Source organism: Gopherus evgoodei, chromosome 1 (assembly GCF_007399415.2).
Source record: "Gopherus evgoodei ecotype Sinaloan lineage chromosome 1, rGopEvg1_v1.p, whole genome shotgun sequence".
Classification (NCBI taxonomy): domain Eukaryota; kingdom Metazoa; phylum Chordata; order Testudines; family Testudinidae; genus Gopherus; species Gopherus evgoodei.
The window spans coordinates 189,672,634-189,685,053 of NC_044322.1; the positions used below are offsets into that span (position 1 = coordinate 189,672,634).

General features: G+C 42.4%; 1 protein-coding gene across 2 annotated transcripts in view; it reads right to left on the reverse strand.

The window, feature by feature from the left end:
- PTGFRN (prostaglandin F2 receptor inhibitor) overlaps window positions 1-12,420 on the reverse strand; it is a 98,582-nt gene that overhangs the window by 12,000 nt on the left and 74,162 nt on the right. For both annotated transcript variants that reach the window (XM_030580822.1, XM_030580813.1), the window contains one exon: window positions 8,450-8,557. In XM_030580822.1, coding sequence (XP_030436682.1) covers window positions 8,450-8,557 — 108 coding nt within the window. The remainder of the gene's footprint in view (window positions 1-8,449; window positions 8,558-12,420) is intronic.

A 12,420-nucleotide genomic window follows, 5' to 3' on the forward strand; every position in this document is an offset into this window, starting at 1 on the left:
AAGGGTTAACAAGATCAGTGAGTCTGGCTGTCACCTGACCAGAGGACCAATCAGGAGAGAGGACACTTTCAAATCTTGAGGGAGGGAAGTTTGTGTGTGTGCTGTTAGTTTTTGGTTGTTGTTTGCTCTGGGGGCTCAGAGAACCAGATGTGCAACCAGGTTTCTCTCCAATCTCTCTGATACAGTCTCTTATATGTCCAGAATAGTGAGTACTAGGTAGATAAGGCAAGTTAGGCTTATGGTTGTTTTCTTTATTTGCAAATGTGTATTTGGCTGGAAGGAGTTCAAATTTGTACTTGTATACTTAGGCTGGGAGGGTATTCCCAGTGTCTATAGCTGAAAGACCCTGTACCTATTCCATTTTAAATTTAGAAAGATAATTTTTACTGTTTTTTCTTTATTTATTTAAAAGCTTTTCTTGTTTAAGAACCTGATTGTTTTTTATTCTGGTGAGACCCCAGATGGAGTCTGGATTCACCAGGGAATTGGTGGGGAGAAAGGAGGGAAGGGGGAGAGAGAGGCTAATTTATCTCTGTGTTAGGATTACTTTCTCTCTCAGGAAGAGTCTGGGAGGGGGAGAGAGAAGGAGGGGGGAAGATAAATTTTCCTCTCTGTTTTAAGATTCAAGGAGTTTGAATCACAGTGATCTTCCAGGGTAACCCAGGGAGGGGAAGCCTGGGAGAGGCAACAGTGAGGGAAAGGGTTTACTTTCCTTGTGTTCAGATCCAGAGGGACTGGGTCTTGGGGATCCCCGGGCCAGTTTTGGGGGGACCAGAGTGTACCAGGCACTAGAATTCCTGGTTGGTGGCAGCGCTACAAGTACTAAACTGGTAATTGAGCTTAGAGGAATTCATGCTGGTACCCCATCTTTGGGACGCTAAGGTTCAGAGTGGGGGTTTATGCCATGACAGGGTGGTTGGGGCTTTTTTTCCAGGGATGGTAGCAAGGGATTTTTAGCTCCTGGGAAGGGCTGTCAGTGGGACCAGAACAGATGGAAGAGTCACAGTGGGGTGCTCTAGTAGAGGGCAGTACATGAGTGTTTAGCAGCTGAAGAGGAATGGGATTAAGGTATTGTCAAAACAAAGGTTTAGCAACTAGGGGAGAGTGGGTAAATCGTGCAGGTACTTGTGGGGAGAGTAAGTGTGCCATGAAGTTGGGCTGGGGTACAACAGTAGGAAGGCTATGGGTAGCTGGGCGAGGGACAGGGTTACTTACTGGGGGCAGCAGCAGCAGATCTATTTTTGTCTTTTTCCTGCTATTTTAGGCTGAAATGTCAAGTTTAATTTCATAGGTGTGTCTTTGCTAAGCAAGCCTAGAAGCAGGGTAAGACATTTGTAACTCCCACATGGTTAAGCTAAAGCACAAGGGCTGAAGAGCAGAATGCTAGAAGTTTGCTAGTGGGTAATAGTTTCCAAACAATGTCCTTGACCTTGTCTAGTCCCTCATGCTTGCAGAGAAGTCTCTCCTCTAAAAAGACAAGCTCCTAGCTGTAGTTAGTAAAAAGGCAGGCCTCCAGGTACTACAGAGATGAGCATGCTAGAATTGCTCATAAAACAACAATATTTGCCTTCACATCCTGCCCATGAAACAGCCCACCCTTCTGCCAAAGTTTTACTTTAGTTATGTGTCAGAAGGGACTATGTCTTGCACACATGGCACTTGCAAGGAGATAATCTACCAAGTGTCTTGGTAGTGACTGCTTCCTTTAACACCGGCTGACAGGCAGGCAGAGTCCATCAGTACAACCGTCCCTTTCCGTGCTCATACAAGATCATATTGATCCATTTAGCAGATCTGCACTTTTAACCCTATTAGGCTGGCAGCTGAGGATGCAGTTTAATCACTGCAACATCCTCTATGTTAAAGCCCCAGTGCACTGCACAGCAGGTTAGAAAACCAGCATGGATGCTATTACATAGGAGTAATATACAGAAAGCTGCTAAAAAAAGAGAGCGTAAAAAACTATGACTTAACACAAACTTGTCTAAAGCTCCTGCTAAAGATAGATCCCATCTGACAGCAATAATGAGATATTCTCATAATCTGTGTGTTGGGATGATAGGGGTGGGATGGACCATTCTGTACTTGACCTATCCACAATGTCAGGAAGATAAGCAGGAGGGGCCTAACACTATTTCCTTGATCACCAGAGTCAGGGACTTTATCCTGAGGTCTCCGAGCCTGGCCACATTATAGTCAATGGGCTCTAGATAATACACAGCACACAAATAATACTGTTCTTAACTAAATAATCAGTAGCCCACACTGTCAAAGGAAATCTGTGTTGAGCACTTCTTACCACACAAGTGCCTCAGATGTAGTAGTAGGTAGCATGGCTTTGTGCGTAATGAGGATGCAGCCTTAGACACAATTCTGCTGCTTCTATACATTATCTGCATCTCTTATTCCCCTACACATTAAGCACAGAGATGGGCCAAAATTGAAGCCCATGTCCTTATGAATTTTGGATACAGATCAGTGGCGGGAAAAAGAGATACTGAATATGAATTAGTTGAATTCCCATATCCAAGCCACTCTGTACAATTTTGGATCCACATCAGATCTAAAACTGGAAAAGGTCCATGTTTTCCATTTCTGAGTAAGGTCCAACCAAAATATCACTAACATTTTGCAGGATATCAGCACCATCAGCCCTGATTTGAGCTTCAATCTCAATACCTAGCCCTACCCTACACTTGCAGGGGGTATCTATAGTTAGCAGGTGCCACATCTATGTATGCACACAGAGTTGTAGCCATGATGGTTCCAGGAGATTAGAAAGACAAGGTCGGTAAGATAATATCTTGTATTGGACCAAATTCTGCTGGTGAGAGAGACAAGTGATCGAGCTTACACAGAGCTCTTCTTCCTGTTTCAGGAAGGACCTGAAGAAAAGCTCTGTGTAAAATAAAAGATATTACCTCACCTACCTTGTCTCTTTAATAGCTATGTATTGCATTTCAAAGCCTGTTACTTATTCCCGTATTGGAGGGGATAGTTCTGTTTGTAATATGATTAATTGACCTGGAAGTACCCATAAGCAGGATTGAAATATGTAGCAGGAGCAGATAAACGTTATGGAATAGAATGTCCTATTTTCATGTAAAATGTCTTCTGTAATGAAAAGACGGAAAGACAGCAGATAGGAGCACACTATATAGCAAGAGACACTGACATCCCCAAATAGTCCATTCACCCAGTAAGTTCTGCAACAATGGCCAATACCAGAAGATGCCACAGAACCCCCACAGAAGTACCTGGTGTATTTTGCAGTTCTGGAGAAGGGAAACATTACCCAACCTCACCTGGGGATTAGTTAATGCCCTGAAGCACATTTGTTGACAGACAGTCCATGGAGATCACCCCTACTTCCTGTAACTGCAGAGGCTACTTTTAGTTACTCAGGGTGACATCCTGTCCCACCTGAAGTCAAGGGGAAAAAAATCTCCTTTGTTTCAATAGAGCCAGGATTTCACCCTCTGTCTTGCCTGCTCCCTTCACCACCACCAGTGTCCCTCATTCTGTACCTGAACCGACCACTTCTAGGAGAAGTTCCATCACCATAGGCCAGTCAGTTCTTGACTTCTGCGGAGACTGCTAAAAAAGGGGCCTGTTAGTGCTGAATGTGGTAGTGGGCACCAGTCCACAAGAAGCCAGACTGAGAATCATCCACTCATTCCAAAGATCATTAAGATAGCCATTAGCTTTTTTGTCTCCACCAAGCTGGATTGAAACTGTGACCCAAGGTAACAGGTCCACACATCTTGGCTACACCCAATCTCTGAAGATATACATTACTCATAAATTCCTCTTACTTCCGCATACTGTACATCAGACAAGCTCGATCCAGTCATAGTAAGAACACTTGGACATTCTCCAGGATACATGACATCAAAGATGACACAGCTCTGACCCACTGCCTCCCCCAAGTCCCCAGTCACACAAGGTTACACTTGTAGAATAAAATTTTAACAAACAAGTCTTTTTAACGTCTCAGGCAAATTCCTACCTTTGAAGAATTGTTTTCTGTTTAAAATTATACTGTTAATTTGAGGTTCTTTTTCCTTCATATAGAGATAAATGAGTTGAAAGCTACAAGATCTTGCTGTCATTTTGAGAATGTTAGATCTAGCTTTTTGTAATTACACTGTGGCATAATAGTATTATGCCAATGTATCAGTATACACAGTGCATAATTAGTGACTCAGTACCAACGCACTCAAGAGAATCAGGGGGAGAGAGTTTGTCTGCCTGAAAGATTTCCTTGTTACTATATCCCTTGAAGGGGCTGTGTGCCAAAATCATTTGCTTTATTCCTGAGTTGTGTGTGATTTTTCACATTACAAAATCATGGGAAATTTAGCAACAGCAGGACATAATTCGGTACTCTCTAAAGATTAGTAGCAAATATGTCCAGTTGCTCCCAGGATCTGATCAATTAAACAGCATATTTAAATAATTTGGTTATACACTGGCATCCCCAAAAGCAAGAAAATCTTTCCTCCATCCCCATGTCAGTTGTTCATACTAAGCATCAATTTTAACCGGGGAACAAAAAAGGTCTTAATTTTTGGATCACTGGAACAGATCACTGTCACCACAAATTCCCTGCCATTCTTCCCTGCCCCTACCATACAATCTTATGTTAGTCGATATCAGGCACCAGAAAAAGAGAGGTTAAATGCACCCTGGAATATGATGAGGGGGAAATATAATATCCCAGTGACAAATCCAGGGGGCTGATGATCCCTTTGGGTCATGAAACTCTCAGGTCCTCTCTACAGGCAGACTAATGTGGTGGTTTCCTGCTTTCTCCCTCCAGGCTGGCTAGAATCATCAACATGTAAGGCACATCATTATGCATATTCCAATTTGACACACAGGACTAAGCTGTCTGGGTTTTAGCTACTTTCCTGACCACTCAGTCCTCAGGACAGTGAATCCTATTCCCAGCCTAGCTACTGCACATTACACACTGCCACTCGACAGAACAGAGCTCTTTTAGCCTCTTGCAATTGTGCTGAATCACAATTTTAAACCCCTTTTTGTTTACTAAATTTATATGAGGTTGAATAGGGCTTCCTAGAGAGCTGAGAGTAACACTTCAAGATAGGTAAAGAAGCTGGCTGTGTTAATTTGCCAGGGCACTCACTGGGTCTGTCTGGAGCATATAAAACTACTTTTTCAGAGAGAGACACCGTAATATTCTCAAGTACCTGAGAATACAGGCCTATGAAGAGGTCATTTGGGAGACGCTGTTATCTGTTAGAATGAGAATTTTTACAGAACTAATAGAAGAGACTCTTGCCCTAGAGGCACCAGAGGCACTACCTTACTCAAAGAAGTAAAATATATTTTTTTCCCGTTCAAATTCAGTGCACCAATCACAGCTGTTAAACTAAAACTGGCTCTCCCAGATGAAGAATCTGTAAGGGACAGATATTCCAGTGCGTCCCAACCCTCCATAATGCATACTCCAGGAGGAGGCTCAAAGCAGCAGCAGCAGCAGCAGCACTTCTTTGAATAGGGTTGCAGCCAGAGCAGAGCACTGAGGGACACATCCAAAAGTGCCTTCAATGATGGATAAATGTTCAGCTAGCTAAGACATGTTACATTGCCCCACCTAAGTCTGACCTAGAACCAGTAGCATTATAAGTACTCTAATTTATCCTGGGCGTAACAAAAGGAAGATAGGCTGACAGATAAAGAGAAGGACACTGTCTTCTCTAAAGCACAGCAAATATTTCAAAATCTTCCTATAAGTACTTTGCACAGATGGCTATGAAAATTGAGTGTGTAAACAGATCACCCCAGATGTTTCCCTTCCTTACTCCATGAAATATAAACATCTATTAGAATTGCACACTTGTGAAGGAGAGCTGCAAAGCTTAGATAAAAATAGTTCAGCATAAATCTGGGCGTAATGCCCTCAACAACATGTCTGCCGCCTGTAAAAAAAAAAAAAAAAAAGCTCCTCTCAAATCCACTGGCTCTTCTGTGTTCATGAGATAACCTAAAATGAACAATTCTGGAATGTCAGAGACCAAAACAGCAAGTATTTAATATGGACACTTGACTTCTGTGATTTCCAGAAGATACAGGTTGGGCCAGGTGTGGTGCTCTCTCTCTGTGCAGGTTAAGCTGACAGTTGGAAGAGCAGTGATGTCTGCTCTGCCTTCACTTAACTTCCCACACCCTGGGGGGCAGAGGGAGACCTGTAATACATTGTTCCAGTTATCTCAAGAGACTCCGAAATCCTCCCAGCCTCAGTCAACGCAGAAAGTACATCAACTCTTCTCTATGTATTCAATTGGTGCAAGCTTTCCCCAGCATTGTGTGTCAGTTCCAGTTCGAGAGGCGTTTCCATGGTCTGTTCATTTCCTTGACATCTCTGCTAAGACTGAGTTATTAACTCCAACTGTGAATTAAATTTTGCAATATGGAGAGTTGTCTCACTAAATATAGTCCAGGCCACCAACAGGTCAAAAAGATATCAGACTCCCATCCATAGGTCCAGCAGAGGGCTGGAGAGGTGCCAAGCATGCCTGAAGGGCCCAGATGTGGCTTCTCCAGGAGGACACAGATGAGACTGGTCTGAATCCCAAATCTTGTTAAACAATGTTTGCACAGATCACTGGACACCTGTCACAATTCCACACTTAGTTATTCCCTGCTGCGCACATCCACTGTACAACCTGAATACAGGTCTGTTTGCCCAGCTGCTACAGACCTAAGAATCTGCAGAAATAGATCTGCCAAGCGCAATGAGGCAATTCCCAGAAGCAGAATCAATTACAACGATCTTCAGTGCTATGATAATGGAAACTCTGCACTGACCGCTCCAGGTGACAGGGACATCTCTAATTCTCAGCACTATCAATGCTTTCAATAATCATCTCAACTCCAATGAGACTGCACCATTCACACCTTGGCCATAGGGACTGGCAGTTCCCTGGAGAGGTCACCTTTCCAGTGTAAAACTCTGTTCTCTATCATTCTTCCACCTTTTGTCCGGATACCTCCAATCTCTCATTTGCCATACACCCCAGATCAGTCATATAATAAACCTCACTACAATGTACACTGAATGGCCTCCTTGTTGGAAATCTCAGAGGCATCAAGAACTGAAAATGAGCCATGGAGACTAAACTGTCTGCTGATTCCTAAAAGGGTCTTCTGAAAAGCACACTAAGGATAGATTGGGGCACAAAAAAACACAATTATATTGCTGCAGACCACACCCATTCTCCAGGGTTATGAATCTTGTTGACACTGAAGTTTACTCAACTTTCTCCCCACAGACCAATTCAAATAAGACACTCAAACCAGGTTTCCACCATTCCCACTACAGTCTTCACTCACATTTTCACAGGCAGCACAGAGCAGTAACTTAGCAGACTACTACTGCACTGCATTTGCCTCTATATTCATATATACCTGGCCAACCTGGAACTTTATAAGGTGGTGTCTTGAGTAACTCTTGGTATGTCATGTTCCAACCTTCTGTACTAAAAAGCGATTTATTTATTCTTTTTTGGAGAAGCATCATGCTTCCAGAGGTCATAAGTGTCACATGTATTAATTTACATAACAAATAGGGACAAATTGAAGAGAATATAAACCAAGCTAAACCTTCATCCAAAACTCTCATCAAGCCTAAGTTTTTTGTTCGTTTTTGAGCTTTTTGAGCTCTCAAAGCACAAATATATCATTTAAAGCTATTTCACGGTATTTTTACCCCAAATCAGGATCAGCCACGCTAGTGTTGAGCAGATTTCTGAACTTTTGGTGCTTCTCTGAACCTCACAGCCTTTTAAGGTTTGCATTCACTGTGCATCCTGCCATGTTAGCAATGAACAGAGTGAAACATTTCTTCTTGATATTTCATACAAAAGCTCCTGAATCTAGAAGCAGGCTCATTACTAACGAGATCAGCAATGAGAAAGGATTGTTAGCATCTTGGCGAAATTTTAAAATGGTAAAAACAAGATATAAAGTATGTTTAGCGTTGGGCAAACAGTGCTAAGCTGACACGTGGAGATTTAATGACTACCCACAGAAGATACACAGCTTTTTCCCCACACTGAATCTCATTCCTAACTAAGGGTGACTGACCCATGGCGCATTCAATCTTTGGTTCTTTGCTGAGACTGCCAGTGATGGGGACTGTTAGTGTGAACAGTAATGGAGATTTGTGATGAGGACTCCTCTTCACTAGGATCTGAAATGAGAACCTACCAGTTTGTTTTATATACACACAACACACAACCTTTTGGCCTGTATCTTCTATATCCTCCATTTCTTTGACTAGTAATATGGGGCTTTGTGGTTGTTCTTGATTTGTAGACCTATTCGAATAGTGTCCCGACTGCCAGTGTTGTACAGTACAGTGAAGGTAACTGAGTTATTTCCAAAAAAACCAAAAATGAAATAAAGTTCAGTGGGGTACCTGGCTCAAGTGCCGCTCTGTCGATGGTGACAATGCAGAGCAGATCTGCCAGCTCGCCCTGGTAAACCGTCGGGTTGTCCGAATGCATCGAGACATTAAATACAGGACCTAAAAGATAGCAATTTAATCCCATTATTCATTCAAGGTTCCTTCTTTGTGTTACCCAAAAGCTTTTAACCAGTGTTTAAAACAATCTACATTAGTTTGTGAAGCACTCTGATGTTAGATGACTATTATATTGCCTCTGCTCCCAGAGTGAAGATTTATGGAGCCACTTACATATTCTTTAGGACACTGATTTGCCGGTGGAAAGTACCAATCACCAGCTCTGAAGTCCTCTACTGATTCATAGAACAGGCACAGTATGGCAGTAGGAGTTTACCCCAAATTGTCCTTTGCCAATGTGCCTCCCACTTGCCCTGGAGGAGGCCCCTGTGCGTGTCTTTCACCTGTTCAGTCTTGGACACACACACACACACACGCCCCCGCTTTGATTGCAAAGCCACTGATGTGTGTGACGGGGAGATATCTATTAGGAGCTGAACAAATCCAACTCACTTCTTAAAACATGTAACCTTTATTATATGGCCACAATTCCATATGATTTTTATATGGGTCCTGGCTTTACCATATACAACTTCTTCTATGAGCCTAGGCAAGTCAAAACATCTGTATCTGAACTCCTCCAGCTGTACAACGGTGATATAGATATACCCTCACAGGGGTGTGGTGAGATGTTCAGCTACTAAGGTGATGTGCATCACAGAAAAGCCTTTAGGATCAAGACACCCACTTTTGACCAGTACCAAATCCGTGGTGCAAAATTAATGACAGTGTGATGGTACTTCTCATATGTTTACATGGCTAGAACTGTACCTCTTTTGTAGGCAGAAGACTGAAGGACAGATATCTGAATATCCCATAATATGAGTCCTCCACTAAAATAAGGCTTCACCTACCAGAGGTGAGAAACTAGACAGCACTGCCTACGATTGTCTCCATCATTCTGTGGTCTAGGCCCTACTTTAATTGCAATAATCCTCATAACTCTTGCAGAGTCCTGTCAGGCTTCTGATGGGAAACCTCCTAGGAAAATCCAGGTTTCTGTAGGAAGATGTATTAGCGAGTGAGTAGATTGTACTTGTTCTTCATGTTACTACTGAACGAATGCTCTGGAAGTGTAACCTTTTGGTTGAGATATTGAAGACCACAGAGGGCTGACTATTTGTGGTCCACAGAGATTACAGAGCACTTTTCACAAGAGCCAAAGTTCCAGTTAAGAGGAAGCAATTACTTTGTGGCTTCCTAAATTTGTCCTATGATTTCAAATAGGCATAGTTTCCTTTACTCTCTGTTAAATTGTAGTGCAACATTCTTGTGTGCAGTTAAATCTCCCATTCCTTCCACCACCATCCCAAAATGGCTGCATTTTGGCAGCGATGAAGCAATGTCTACTTATGCCAGTTTATAAAACCACCATCACATGAAAGGCATTATATAGAAGTGTAATATGTCCCTGAAAACATGGAGATAAATGAACAACAGAGAAGCCTTAGAAGTTGTATGAACTATTGGTTGAGACTTGAAGAGTCTGCTAGAACATATTTATATTTAAGAGGAACATAGAACATTTAAGAGACGCAGAATTTTATGAAGTTCAGATGCTATTGTGATGGGGGCCTTATAAATGCATTATAATACACACACATTTTAAGAGTTAACATGTTGAGCCCCCCGCCCCCGCAGTCCCTCGCAAGGAAAGGGGAAGGAATATTAGCACGACCACTTCCTCAGACCTGTCCAAGATCTTCCAATGAAAATTCAAATTGTTTCCAACGATAGCCAGCAATCTCATTGCCATAAAGGTGTTGTTATAATGTTTACTCTTCAAATAAAACAAATTAAGCTCTTTCCTGTTAGTCTTCAGTGAGTTGTGCGGCTAGAAATTAAAGATGCTAACGCACTTGTTACAAAGTCAATGTTAACCATCACGTTCAGGACAGCATCCCTTCATTTGATTTTATTTAGATTTATAAAACATCAACGTCTCAGTGCATGATTGAGCCATGTTTGCTTGCCATACCACTGCTCTCCGAGAGTCTAATGTACTGCAGTGTAGACTGAATTTGAATGGCACCATAGTCACTGTATCCTGTATTATATGCACTCCATTTTACAGTAAGTGACTGCAGTGATTCAGCATCAGTGAGTGAACTCTCACTTCAGGTCAGGAGAGAATCTCTGCATTCCCACAGATCCTGCCACTTTGTTGGTGGAGAGAAAAGAAATCAAGCTTGTGTTCCTATACATACTTCCCTAGAGACCATTGACAGACAGAGCGAGAGAAGAACTGTCTGATCCTTGTCAATGTCACTTTGCCCTGCTGAGTGTTTCAAAAGTGTAGCCTCGATACTCTGTGTGTGTGTAGGCAGAAGGGAGAGTTATCAATGCAGAACATCGCACATTCTGACCTGTAGTTTCTGCAGGTCACGTCTCTCTATATTAAAAGATGAGGTCATTTGCAATCTACTCCATTTTATAGACATCGATTGCAGCCATCAAGGCCCCAGCAAGTTGCCAGTGCAGCTTCTCAGCTGGGCAGAATCTGAGCACCCTTTACCATAAAAGAACTTAAAGGCAGAAGTCAAAGTGCTTAGGTTAATATCAGATCAAATGTTTTCATCCTTATAAAAGAGAATTTCTGCTTTCAGACCATCAGTTTCATCTCCCTGCTTATCACCAGCATGCCCAAGTTTCTAGGGCAACACTGATGCAACAAATAGGGCAGCTGCTTCCCTATGTCCATCATTTAATGATCACACTTCCCCTGGGTAAACCATAGTAACCAGTGGGAAATCATTAGTTCCCTTCCAGAGTACACAACTCCTGCAAATCTTCTCTACACTGGGGAAAATTGTCCCTGAAGCACAAAGAAAGTTAGGAGGAGGGAAGAATGTCATCGTCCTTCGAGGGGAGCACTTTCCCAGTGAGGCACCATCCCACTTTTCACACCAACATCCCTGACCTCTGGCCTGAAAAGACCACCTTCAGAGATCAGCTCGTGGCTCATCCAATTCTTTGTCCCTCTGCAGAGGTTGCAAGTACCTGAGGACAATCAATGCTCAGGGTTATGGTTGTTTGTGATGTGGGCACTTAACCAGGAATTGGACTGAGATGACCAACTCTATGTCACGCAGGCCACTGAAACACCACCATCAGAAAGTAACAAGTTTTGGCTGCTACCCACCTGGGCAGAATTTGTACTAGTGACCTAGCTGTGAAGTGCTCCATAATTCACTAAAAGTCCCCTGCAGCCACCAAGTCCCCATTCCTTTAAAAAAAAAAAAAGGAAGCTGAAAGTAATCTTTATTTTCAGAGTGCTATTGCCTTGAGCTAATAGGAAGAGATGAGCAGGAATGATCAGTGAATCACTCCCACAGAAAAACAATGCTGTGATCTGTCAGCTTAAGCATACATAGCAAAAAATCCGCTAGCTGGGCACTTTCTTTCTGAGGGCTCTAAGAAAAGCATCTTGGCAAGCACTGGCATCAGTGCAACTGCATGCAGCTTTCAGGCATGCCTCTTAGCACAGGGCACCCAAGTTAAATGAGCAACAGTAAAGACTTCTGGGACATCGGTGAAAATCAGGTTGGTTTTACCTCACGCTCATAGCTCCATCTTAACCCTGTTGCCTGTACTTAATACTTTAAAATATGGACAGTCACTATTACAAACTACAAACAGAAAGTTCAGTTACAGTACAGACAATCACATGACTTGTTTTATAAATCTCACTGAGACCTAAATCAAGCCAAGTTTGAAAATATTATTCGGTAGGGTTAAAGTCTGGAACATTTAAAGCTGAATGACCTCAACTTTGGAAAAATCAAGGTCTAAGCCAATTTAGCTTTGACTCAAGCTAAGAAATCCAATGAAAAAGTTTGTTCAAACTTTTCTGACAAGCATTCTTA